The sequence below is a fragment of the Benincasa hispida genome, chromosome 1 (genome assembly GCF_009727055.1).
Source record: "Benincasa hispida cultivar B227 chromosome 1, ASM972705v1, whole genome shotgun sequence".
NCBI classification, from domain to species: Eukaryota; Viridiplantae; Streptophyta; class Magnoliopsida; order Cucurbitales; family Cucurbitaceae; genus Benincasa; species Benincasa hispida.
Genome location: NC_052349.1, coordinates 59,754,414 through 59,767,492, shown reverse-complemented (window position 1 = coordinate 59,767,492; position 13,079 = coordinate 59,754,414). Strand labels below are relative to the sequence as shown.

Genomic DNA, 13,079 nt, shown 5'->3' with positions numbered 1-13,079 from the left:
AATATAAATTTAGTAATCCAAATCAACCCTATCCAATTCAAATATTTTATAGTTTGATTGGGTTGGATTCATTTTTTAATAATGGTCGTAGAACAATTGGGTTAGATCTAAAGTCATTCAACTAAATCCAATCCAAGTCTATATTTATAATCAAATAAATGAAGGGAAAAAAAAGGCCCATAGCTCTTAGGTACATACAATTTTCTTCCCCTAATTTCATACATTATTCAAATTAACATATAATATACCAATGGAAAAGCAATGACAAAAAAATGAACCAAATCTGAAACCCAAAAATGGGTTTCTCGACAGGTCAATATTGGCCCCCACTCACTAATCCTTTTGATTGCGATAAATTGAAAACATTTAAGAAGGAGAAATTGTGGAGATTGTTTAGTAAACTGAAATACAAGAATTAAAATGGGTCGTATAGACTTTTATATATAAAATAATAAATCAAACTAAATAGTATAAGCTAAACATATTACAATTAATATTAAATAAATACTACATATACAACTTCCCGGCAAGCAAACGTGGCGGTGACGATTTGGAGCTTGAAGATATCGATAATTATGAAGACTTAAACAGAGGAAGAGCAGTGAGGCTCAGATTTTCTCCAAGCTTTGAAAAGGGCAAAGAAAGTGATGATGAAGAAGTGATTTGAAGGGGGAAGCCAAGAATGAAGCATTGAGAGAAGATTTGGGAGATTTTTCTCCATCTTTAAAGGTGACATTTGAAAGATTTTATAAGAAGAAGAAGAATGAGCTTATGAGGTTTGAAAACCACAACAATATGAAGATGAAGAATAAATGATTTTCACAGATCTCGATGTGACGTCCTTGGTTGGGAACGTGGTGGCCGGCAACGGCGTTTGAACCCTTCTGCTTCCGCCGTTTGCGGCCGACACGCGACGGATGCGCCACGGGCTCGAATTTCTTGTCCTTGTTGGAGTTGGAGTCATCTTGCTTGCCAGTTGAGTCCGCCGGGAATTCCTAGATCCATTTTTGGTGGAGAGTGAGAAGCGAGAGGAGAGGTTCCACTTCCGGCAGTTACCGCCGGAGCTAAGAATGCAGATGTCCAAGATTTGGCTCTGATATCATAAAAATATTTAGAGAGAAAAATAAATTGTGGAGTGAGCTACTTCACAAACTTAAATACGGACTAAATAATATTTAAATAATTTAAACTAAACGTATTACATTTGATATTATACACTCTAACACAAATTAAGGATTGAAATAAAATATTAAACTGCCAATCATATCTTTTCTGTTCTTTTCTTTTTTTTCAGATTTTGAACAGAAGAGCTTCGAGATTTGATGTTTGATGTTTGATTTACTGTTTTTCGGTTTCATCCATACCAGTGAAAAAGATCTGGCTGATTGAAACTGTTTACTACCCACCAACAACGTGAAGAAGAAGAAGAAAAATGGAAGGGAAGATCAACGCCAGGAAGATACAGTTAAGAGAGGGACGTCGTTCCATGCGAGAGACAGAAACTCCGGCGCCGATGCGATTAAAGTGTAGAGAGAACTATAATTGTAGTTCCATAAAAGTATATTCGCCTGACTAATGGCGTAGTGGCTGAGGGCTACAGGTTCGAATCCGGAGCCTTCCATCAGATTCTTCCATTGTTCTTTGTCTTCCATGCGTAATCTTCTTTTGCTTCTTGAATCTTCTTTGGTTCCAACCACGCCGGCGATTCGACGCCCGAGTAACAGTTTTTCTAACTGGAGTCTTTCTGGCGAGTCTCGAGGCAAGTTTGGCTCCAGCGATTCGAAAATGGCGGAGTAGAATTTCAATGCGTTCTTGAATCTGTTGTAGAATCCGATCCGGTTCAAACTCGCCTCGTACTCGCCGAGAGTCACTATTTGAGGGCTCAACGATTTTGCTAATCGAAGAGCATTATGAACTCCAGCTGGATCCTCGTCGAGGAGATTGTACAATTGAAGCATGAAATTCACGGCCAATACCTCGTCTGATTGAACGCTGAAGGTGGATTCGTTCAGGTTCTCTATCGGCGTTAGAATCGGTTCGAACTCAAAATTCAATTCTAGAAGCTTTGCGAACTCGGAGAGTCTGTTGCCAGTGGCGTATAAAGACGCTGCCGGTGAATCTCCAAGCGACGGCGCTGGTATTCCGGAGATACGAACTCTGATAGGCTTTCCGGTGGCTCGTGTGGCCAAAGCCTGCAGAAGCGCTGCCCATTGAACGCCCTGAATGATTCCGAAGTCGACAATGTGAATTTTACTTGCTCTCTGTGTAGCTTCCAGAATTGCTTGGTTAGCCGTGAGATGCGCGAACTTGGAGTAAGGACAGGCGTCGTTCAGAACTTTGTATGACAGCAAGAAATCTTCAGAATTAGCATCGCTCTCACTTGTATTCAAGCAATTATTCATCGCCGTCAAGGATAATCTCTCCCGAAGAGCCTCGCCGAAGTAAAACGCCACTCGTTCAATCGGATCCCCATCTTCTCGTAACGATTTACTAATCCGATTAAGAGTTTTCCCTGCTCGGTTAGGTTCAGAATCGCAGAGCCGCGCACAATCAATCAAGACTTTCAAAAGCGGCGACGACGACTCGACTTCGCCCTCAACGACATCATTCTTCAACGGCCTCTCCACCGGTGGATTCGTCACTATATCCTCCTTCACCAGTGGTGGAGACGACGGCCATGGAGGCGGAACACTATTCATCTTGGACGAACTTTCAGGAAGAACAACTGGGTTGAACTCAGAGGGTGGAGAGGCATTAAAAGGATCCGCAGCACCATAGAGACCAAACTCAGCATAACCGTCACAACCAGACGGCAAATTGGAGGAATCTCCACCGGCGACTAAACTATCCATCCACTCATCAGATTCAAAGTCTGCACCGGCGGGGCCAAAATTAGGGAAGAATCGGAAAGCAGGAGAAGGGTGGTCTAAATTAGGGAAATGAAAAGAAGGGTCGGTAGAATCAGGAGGTCCGGCGACGTGGAAAGGGTCAGAGAAGGCAGAAGCAGAAATCCCAAAGGAGAAATTAGGAGAAGAAGAAGAAGAAGAAGAAGCCATAGCTGGGGAAGGAAGAAGAGAAAAGGGGGTTGTTGTAAGTGGAGAAAGAAGATGGTGTTGGTGTTGATCTTGCTGTTGTTTTTGGTTGATGACTTGTTGAGCAATTGCCATTAGATTGCCACTGTCTGCACACATATACGCCATTAAATCTGAAACAGAGAGAAAGGGGTGGGATGGGAGTCACATTACCAGAAGAAGAAAGATGAAGAGAGATGGAAAGTGGAGAAAGAGAGAAAGTAAATTAATGGAGGTAACAAAACAACACACTGTGGACCAGAGGAAAGGGAGAGGGAGTATGGAACTGCGATTTGGAATGGTAGAAATAAGGTGTGAGTGTGTAGAGGATTGGAGACTGGAGTCAAGTCCGTTGAAGGACGAACGGAAGTGGACCCCACTTTCCCCAATATAAACATTTTAACAGGATACACAGTGTGTGAGAAACACATTTTTGGCTACTTTTTTTAGTCCCCAACTTTGCTTTTTCCCCCTTTTTCCCCCCTAAAATCCAAAAACTACTATTTCCGTAAATTACCCTTTCAATTTCAAATATCATTTCACCTATATCGTCTTGCTCCTCACTCACCACCATTGCCATTAAATTTTTGTTTATGATGAATAAATATTTTTAGGTTAAAATACTATTTTTCTTTTTGTCCTTCTACCTTCAAATCTGTTCCATTTTCCATACTTTGTCTAATTTTTGTCTTTTTACTTTTTAAGTAAAAATTAATTTTAGTTCCTTTAAATTATTTTTTATTGATTGAATAATGATAATAATGTTTATGCAAATAAATACAATGTGTAAATGTGTTTTCAAATTTTATAGTGAAAATGGTAATAAAAAAAATGAAAAATTCAAAATAAACTAGTAATAGGGACTAAATTTAAGATCTATTGAAAGTATAGAGACTAAAATTAGACATTTGAAAGTATATGAATTAAAATTGAATAAGTTCTAAAGTATAGGGAACAAAATGGTATTATAACCATATTTTTATTATATGATAAAATGTTGGTTTTGGTTTCTAATATCAAATTAATTAATTTAATTAAAGATAACAAAAACATGCTCTTATTCACGGATAATTTTAGCATTTTGAGAAGTTCATTACGTAGAATTCGAAATAACGATTTCAATGCAATTTGAATCACTCCAATCGAGCTCAAACGAATAAGATATAGTTAATATAAGCTTAACATAAAAATATCCAAAACGAAATTTAGTACTATTATAGTACTAACTCTCTATATTCATTATTTAGCATATTATTAAATGATTTATTAATTTATTATTTATTTACGTTGCTAATGAATTTTAAATGCTATTGGTACCTAAAAAAAATTATATATCGCCGTGGTACTTGAAATTTGTCAACCTGTGGTAGCACAGAAAGTTGTTTTGTGGACCTTTGAGAGCTTTTGGCATTGAAAAACGAAAATCTAAAATATTTTAACCAATGCTACAAATTGAGTTTGATAAATTTATTTTCAAATTGTGGTTACATTTTATTGTTTGAAATTAATATTTTTTTAAAATTAATTGTTCATATTAATTTATTTGTATTGTAGTTCTAAATTTCATATATTCATTTTGCCAACCTTGTTACAAAATCAAATAAGGTGCTAAGGTTAATTTCTTGTTTAATAGAAAGTGAATTTATTTGCATAAGATTCTTGTTTAAAGTATTCATTAGCAAAAAATGTGTTAAATTCCTTTAATTAGATCCACATTAGTAAAAAAAATTTAATAAGTTTTAAATAAACCTTATTCATTCCTCTAAGTTGTCATATCAATCCTATAAAAAAAAATGTATAAGATATAATATTATGTAAACAATAAACATTTTAATAGAGATATCCACGGGGTAGGGCAGGGACAGGGAAGCCCTTCCCGTCCCCGTCCCTGCCCCCTATTCCATTTTTCTTCCTTGTGAATTTTCCTACGAGGATCAAGTTCCCCGCAGGCAAAATTTTCTCGCCATCATTTTTTCTAACAATTTTTTATTTCAATTAAATATATATTTTTAACCATTCCTTAAACATATCCAATGCAATTTTCATTTAAATATATTATCAATTCTTGTAATAAAAACAATAATACATATTCAATTTAAAAAATTATAATTAAAATACTAAATTTTCATAATTTTTATAAATTAAAACATCATCTCTTAAATATTACAACATCTAAAGAGTTAAAGTAATAAAGCATTAAACTTAAATAATTAAAAACACCATAGTCATCCTAACAAAGTCTACAATATTAATACTGATATACACACACATTATATATATATTATAATTTTANGAATATATTTCCCATCCTTGGCCCCAAATTGAAAAGGGAAAAAATAAATTTTCCACTCCCTCCCCCATTCCCCGTGTATTCGAAGATTCTCCGCCCCGATCTCATGGATTTTTTTGGACATCTCTATATTTGAACCCGTTTAAAAAGTGTATGATATTTGTTTATTAATTTTTTTGAATTTTTTGTTTTGCAATTTTAAAAATGTTCATCTTTATCGATTGACATTCTGTAAAATTGAAATTTCTAAATTTTCTTCCTTATCGACATTTTGAACTTGCTTACCACTCACTTGCAACCAACTATAAAATTATACATGCCTCAACATCACTAGTAATTTTCTCTTACAATAATAATAATAATATAATTTTCTAAAATAACATTTCAAATTTAAAGGTGGGGATTTAGACTAGTTTTGTTATAGATAAATATAAATTTAAGAAACAACTAAAAAAAAAAACCCTAGAGAAAGAAAATATGGACATAACTAAGGTGAAACGAGTCAAGGACCAACTAGAATAAGTCTAGCAAACATAATTGACCATACTCAAATTATGCTATGAAAAAGTATAATTAAGTGTTAAAAGCTCAAAATCTCATCTCGACTATGGTTAAGGAGACAGAGGGGTGAGCATTTCTCAGTAGCATTCTTAACATGCTTCCAGCCTAGAAAGACCTATGTAGAATCAATTTGACCTCTTTTGATATGGTACGAGAAGGAGATCATAACCCCTAGATTAATACTCATACAAATGTAATAACAACGAAATTAAATTCAAACTTGTGTAGATTTTTTTTTCGTTTTGAAAACGTTCAAACATCACACACTAGTGTGCAATTTCCTGTTGTCTTTGCGTGTGATTTCATTGTGTACGAATTTGTAGTTAAAGCAATACAAATTTAAGCCTTTTTTTTAACTTAGTTTTTGTGTAGAAGAAATTCAATTTTGTCGGGTTAGATTAGGAGGACTTGGGAATAGAATAAAATATCTAGCATTAGAAAAATTAAAAAAGGAAAAAGAGAGAAAAATAAAGTCCAATCCCTGTCAGGACAAGCTGTGTTGTGCGGCTTGATTACGTGGCACTGATGCGATGGTGGGCCAGGGCGATATGACAACACCAACTCATCAACGTCCACATTCCGCTTTTTTCACTTTCTTTTTTATTATTATTATTTCATTTTTCTGAAAAACATTAAGCAATCATTTATTATTTAAACTTTTATTCGTTACATTTTATTCTTGTATTCTATATGGATACAATTCGTAAAATATAAAAATTAAACTAATGCATATTAAAGTGACTAGAATTGATGATCAAAAGTGATTTTTAATGTAATTTTTGTGGTGGGATCCATGATGCTGACGTAAGACCGTGGGCCCAATTCTTCACCTTATTTACGCACGTCGATTTAGGGCGAAATGGTGTCCGCTTCTTCTTGATGTTGACTTTCTTCTTCCTCGCACACTAAATGACATCAAATCCTCACCATCCATTTCTAATCTTTTTATGTGAGAGCTCAAGAGATGAATACGGCCAACCTCACTTCAGATATGGTTTCATTGGTTAAAACTTAAAACCATCCGACAATTTTTTTTTTTTTTTTTTTTTAATAAAAAGAATTCTATTTCAATTTCTTTTAGCTTGGTCAGGGTAACTAATTTTTACCCTAAAAAGACTCAATTTTAGATTTAGAACATGTTTTATAATTTTTTCCTTATATATATCACTTATTAAGGGTGTTCAAAAAACTCAATCACTCGAAAAAATCGATCAATCCAAACCAATCCGTACGGTTTGGATTGATTATCAACTCATTTGAGTCGAGTTGGATTCAAATAAATAAAAATTTTATGAGTTGGATTGGTTCATGGGTTTACCTAATATAACCCAAACCAACCTGAATTTATTTTAACTTTAAAATATTTTTTTAATTACATATAATACAATTATTTGTACATATATTGATTTTAATTTTATTTAATTTCAATATTTTTTTAGTAATTTATTTTTCAACAACTCTTAAAAGTAGTTTATTTGCACCCTAAAAAGAAATTTTTTATTATATAAATTGAAATTGAGTTGTTAATTTTAATTCAATATATAAAAATAATTAAATAAGATTTTTACATATTTATGTTGTGCTTTTTTTTAGAACAAAATTTTAAACAAATGACTCGATTAACCCAAACCAACCCAATCCAAATATTTCATGGTTGGGTTGGGTTAGGTTCATTTTTTAATAAGGGTTATTTGGGTTGAAGAAATTTATAACCCGAACAATTAGGTTGGATCTAAAAAGTCTTTCAATCCAACCCATGAACACCCCTACCACTTACCTTCACCAAGTTGTTTTCATACCATGTAATGTAAACGGTCTTATCTTGAAAGTCTAAACTCATTAATTGTGGGAAAAAAAAATTGTCTGATGCACAATATCAATTACTAATTAGATCTTTCAAAGTTTGTTATTTTTTTTGTTAAAAAAAAATATAAAATACCATCCGTTTCATGCTAGATACGTATTTTATAATTTAATCGAGAATATATTTATTTTAACAATCATTGAAAAAAAATCCTACTAAAATCAACAATTACAACACACATACAAACACACCTAACTAAATTGATCACACACAACAGTAACAATATCTTATTGATGTTTGACGTTTTTTCTAACACGACATCGAATCCTCGTCATCTCCTAACAAATTTTCTATGTTTGTTAGAGCTAATATAAAGGATGGTGAATAAATTCGAACATGGTTTAACTGATAATGACGGTAATAACTTTTTTTTTTTTTCTTTTTCCTTTTCTTGGTCTTTAATGGGTCGTAATTTGGGATATCTATCCTTAATTGTTAAAGAAAGTTAGAAATTTGCGGTAAAAAAAGATGAGGGGAAAAGAGAAGAAATGGTTGTAAAGAAGTTTTATTTTATTATTCTTATTTAGTTGGGAAGAGAGAACTTTTATGGGCGGTAAGTGGGCCTTGTGGGCCCCAAAATGGGCCGGGAAGGATGGAAAAAGGGCCGATATGGGTGAGGGCCCACAGGAGTGATTCTCGACCAACCGAAATGGAACAGCTCGAAAAANATGGAACAGCTCGAAAAAGCAACGGTGGAGGGCACTCCCCACAGTCGCACTTTGACGGGTGCAAAAGCAAGAACCCTAATTCCACGTTGGCAATTAAACATATACAAAAATAATTTCCATTTTTTCCCAAAAAGAAAAAGAAAAAAAATCATCTTCATTTCCCGCTCCCCACTCACTTTGAGTCAACTCGTAATATCCATCGAAAGAAAATTGTAAAAATCACTCCTGAAGTATAGAAGTTGTTAGAATTACAATACGAGTTCTAAGAAGTTATAAAATTGGTATAATGAAATTCTAAGGGGTGTTTCACCTACTAACTTCATAAGTCAGCGTTGAACAACTCAATTTTAATAGTAATTGAAGTTTGCATATTTATCGAGAAATTTCATCTTATAACTCTACACTCTAAAAACAGATTTTATAACTCTAACATATTAACTCAGACTTCATCACTTAACTCAGTGTCCCAAACACTTCTTAAGGTTATGACTCCATCCATTTTTTTTAGTTCAACTTGTAAAGGTGAGTGTTAGAACCACCTTTAAGTAATTGAGTCATGATTCCATCCATATCTAATTTAAATAGTTGAGCTATATTCAAATTGACTTGACAACTATACCAATAATTGAATGAGTATAACTGCAATTATTTATAGGTTCGAAATAGTCATTGTAACAACCATCATTACCGTTCAAAGTAGTTTTATTAACATGGTTCAAGTGCAAAGTTTTTGTAAGTTTGACGAAATAATTACTAAAATTAAGAACATGTTTGAAAGTGACTCTAAAATGGTTAAAATTAGTTTTTTTTAAAAAGAAAATTGAAAAACCACTCCTAAACATGCTTTAAATCCTTCAAAATCAATTGATAATATAAAAATTACATTTAAAAGTTTAAAATTAAACAATAAAATGTTTTTGTGACATCAAAAGCATGTTTTAGAGCGATTTTCAACATAACAAAAATGATTTTAACAACTTCAAAATCATTCCCAAACATGCACTAAAGGTTTGAGACTCAAACCCCCTTTGGATTGACTAAACTTTTTTTTATAAAAAAAATACTTTTATTCAAATTCTTTTGATATACACTTTTTAAAATGAAGTGTTTCAAAAGCTATTTTGAGTGGTTACATTCCAATTTTTCTTTTTTTTTTTTTAGAAATGACTTATTTTTAAAAATTAAATACTTAAAAAGTGAATCTAAACATACAATTGTAGTTTTTGTTTTTTTTTTTCAATAAAAAAGTTTAAAATTTATTTTCCCTTTTAATTACTTAACACCTTGTTTGGCTGCTCCACATTGCCTGTCCAGTTTGGGATCTCCTCCACTTAGTGCTACACACTATAACCATATCAAAGCTTCAGAAATCTCAATAAAGAAAAAAAAGGGTCCAATTGCTTGTAATAATTGTCTGCTAAATAATTGAGTTTTGGGAGATGGGTTTCCAATCAGAGCCTTAATTAATTAATCAACAATATTAGAAAAGATTGGTAAATGTGAAGAGAGGTTTGGAGATTTGTTAAAGAAAAAAAAAAAAAAAGTGGTTTAGTTTAGTAGGAAATTTTACTAAAATGCTAGAAAAAAGAAAAGAGATTAGACAAAAAATCAAAGCAATCAATTCAAAGGTGATCTTTACTTTGTTATTAAATTTAGGAAGACCCCACTTTGTGCATCTTATCTAAAGAAACTTTTTCTCAATTTCCCCCTCTTTTTTTACTCTTGATATTTCTAATTTTTGGTTTCCAATCAATCTTTGAACTATTGGTATTCACGCGTCAGGTCGATTTATTTAGTTAAATTACAAATTTAGTCTCTAAGTTTTAAGATTTATGTCTAATTGATTTATAAACTTTCAAAAGTGTCTACTAAGCCTATAAATGTTTTAATTTTATATCTAATGGGTCTCTAAATTTAAAATGCACAATTAATTGTTAATCTTTCAATTTCATGTCCATTAAGTTCCAAAAGTTTTTAGAACTGTATTAAATTCTTAAACTTTCAAATTTGTGTCTAGCAAATCCCTTTTTTAAAATCCATCTTTGATTTTTTTTTTAAAAAAAAAAATTAACGTAATTACCAATTATAAGATTGAAAATATAAAGCTCCATTAAACATAAAATTTTATTTTTATTTAATAGACCAATTATCATTTTTTTATATAAGAAATTGATTGTTCCAAGGACATATTAGTTAAAAAAAATTGAAAATTTAAAAATTATTAGACAGAAAATTTGAAATTTGAGACCAATAATAGAGAAACTAGTTCAGAGACTTCTTCTAAATCGAACTTTAATTTTAATATTACAAAATCAAAATTTTAATCCTAGTAGTCTAATCTTGCTTTTCTTTCTTCGGCTTTCAAGATTTAAAGTTACAAGCTCAAACCTTCTTTTGCTTTAACAAGTAAAAGAAAATGTGCGTATATTTTGCAAATGTCAATATATGTGTCGACTGTTTTCTTCTTCATCTAAACTTCATCTTTAATATATATATATATATATATATATATATATACAAAAGCGTCCCTTATTTTAAAGGTAGGAGGACGGACTGACATTTCATTTGACGGTCTAATAAGATGTTTGAGTATCGATGCAGTGTACTCATGAATATATATATATATATGTTGAGCTAATTTCAACTGCCACTAGTTTTCAATATTGGGGGCTGGTTTGGCTTTTAAGCAAAGGCAAACATAAATTGATTAAACAAAATTCAAATGAACAAGAGATGTAGATCAAAATTGAAAAAGATCAAAAATCAACTTAATCATTTAGATCAATAATGATTGATACAAAAAATAGATTATTTGTCAATTCAACTTCAACTCATCCAATTGATGATTGTCAAACCGACTTCAATTCATTCGACTGATCATTTATCAATTCAATCAATTTTACACAGTTCTGAAGCAGATTCTCAAGAAAATAAATTGATCTTAAATTTTTCCCCTCTAAAATGTCGGCCTACAATTTTTACCAAAAATTGAACCAATTAACTCATACCAGACTCTGAGAAAACTTATAGTTCCAAGCAAGTCTATGGACATTTAGAACCAATTTAAAAATGATTGTTAGGTTACAAATCACTCTAAAACATGCTTTCAATAGCTTAAAATCAATATTAATATATTTTTTAAATAGTAAAATTAGTCTAACGTTTAACTTCATTCTTTTTAATGACTTTCATACCCTTAGACTTTAGAGCAAATATTGATTTATGCCCTTAAACTTCAAAGTTTGTATTAATTTAAACCTTGAACTAATAATTTTATCAATTTAAACTTTCGTAACTATATCCATACACACACTCCTCAAGATTCCGTCCATTATCTTATGAAACTTACCGTTTGAGACAATTAAATTACTAAATTTTCATAAGCTAATCAATTTAAACCCCTTATAATAATTACCCTTGAATTCTCAAACGTGTAGACTTCTTCAAATGTCAATGTACAAAATGGATGATTAGAATAAATGTAAAGATGATTTTCAAATAAAATTATGTCCAAAGTCTCCAATGATTCATTTGTGGAAGTTTTAATACAATGAATGATAACAATTGATATACTTACGAAAATTCAAGGTTTAAATCAATATAACTATCAGTTAAAGGTTACATTGATAGAACGTATACTTTGGAATAATTTTGATCACAAACGTAATTTTAATAATTTCAAGATCACAATAGAGACATGTCCTAAGTTCAACAATTTGCAAAGACACTAGTAAAGTTCATCCACAGAACTTTAGATATTATAGCCAATTGAACAATAGCACCATATCAAATTTATAACAATACACAACTTGAGAGGGACGAACATCCGTCAATCAAAGTCGATTTTTCGACCAAACCACCACCGAACCGACTATAGTTAAGTAAATGTTCAAATCGATCTCAACCGTCAAGAGCAAAAGTTTGGTCGATCCTTTTGACCGGTTTTATTCTTTGATTTTTTTTAAAAAAATAGCCAATTTGGAATTTTTCCAAATTGACACCAACCAACCGACTTCAGTTTGAACGGTTGGCTCGACTTTTCGATCTATCATGCTCACCTCTACTTAAAAATGCTAATGTGACAAAGCAATTGACTCATGTGGTTCAACATAAATATCTACAACTCATATTAATGAGTGGTTCAGATTAAATAATAAGCATTTAATGTGGAAGGGATTGGCATTTCAGGCCAAATCTTCAATGGAAATACTATAGGAGAAGCAACTACTTTGTTGGAATTTAGTACTAAAATATAAGCCAAAGTGGGAGAAACTGTCAGTACAACATCAAATAAACCACTCATAAGATTTTTCTTTTCCTTCTAAATTCATCAATTCAATCAAATGAAAGCTTTCTCATCATTGTAGTAGAAGAAAAAAAATGATAAACAAGACACCCCAACTTGGCAGATATGATAAATCCAACTTTAAATCAGAAACAGTGGTGCTGAAAACTATTGGTGTTTGACATTTTGGCTTAAGCAATTATGACTAGGATCGACGATTTGGGACTCCGATCGATTGATACTTCCAAACCAACTACAATCTCGTTGGTATATTTGTAACTATGCAGTCACCGTTAATGAAAATTTCAAGAATAATCAACCAACTAGACTCGGAAAAAAC

General features: G+C 32.0%; 1 protein-coding gene across 1 annotated transcript; it reads right to left on the bottom strand.

Annotated features, from left to right (window-relative positions):
- Positions 1-407: 407 nt before the first annotated feature.
- LOC120081088 (SCARECROW-LIKE protein 7-like) lies at positions 408-3,529 on the bottom strand. The gene is made up of 2 exons (XM_039035769.1): positions 1,365-3,529; positions 408-1,093 (listed from the first exon to the last, which is right to left on the bottom strand). Exon 1 carries the CDS (start codon positions 3,198-3,200, stop codon positions 1,446-1,448), a length of 1,755 nt encoding a protein of 584 aa, XP_038891697.1. The 5' UTR covers positions 3,201-3,529; the 3' UTR covers positions 408-1,093; positions 1,365-1,445.
- Positions 3,530-13,079: the final 9,550 nt, after the last annotated feature.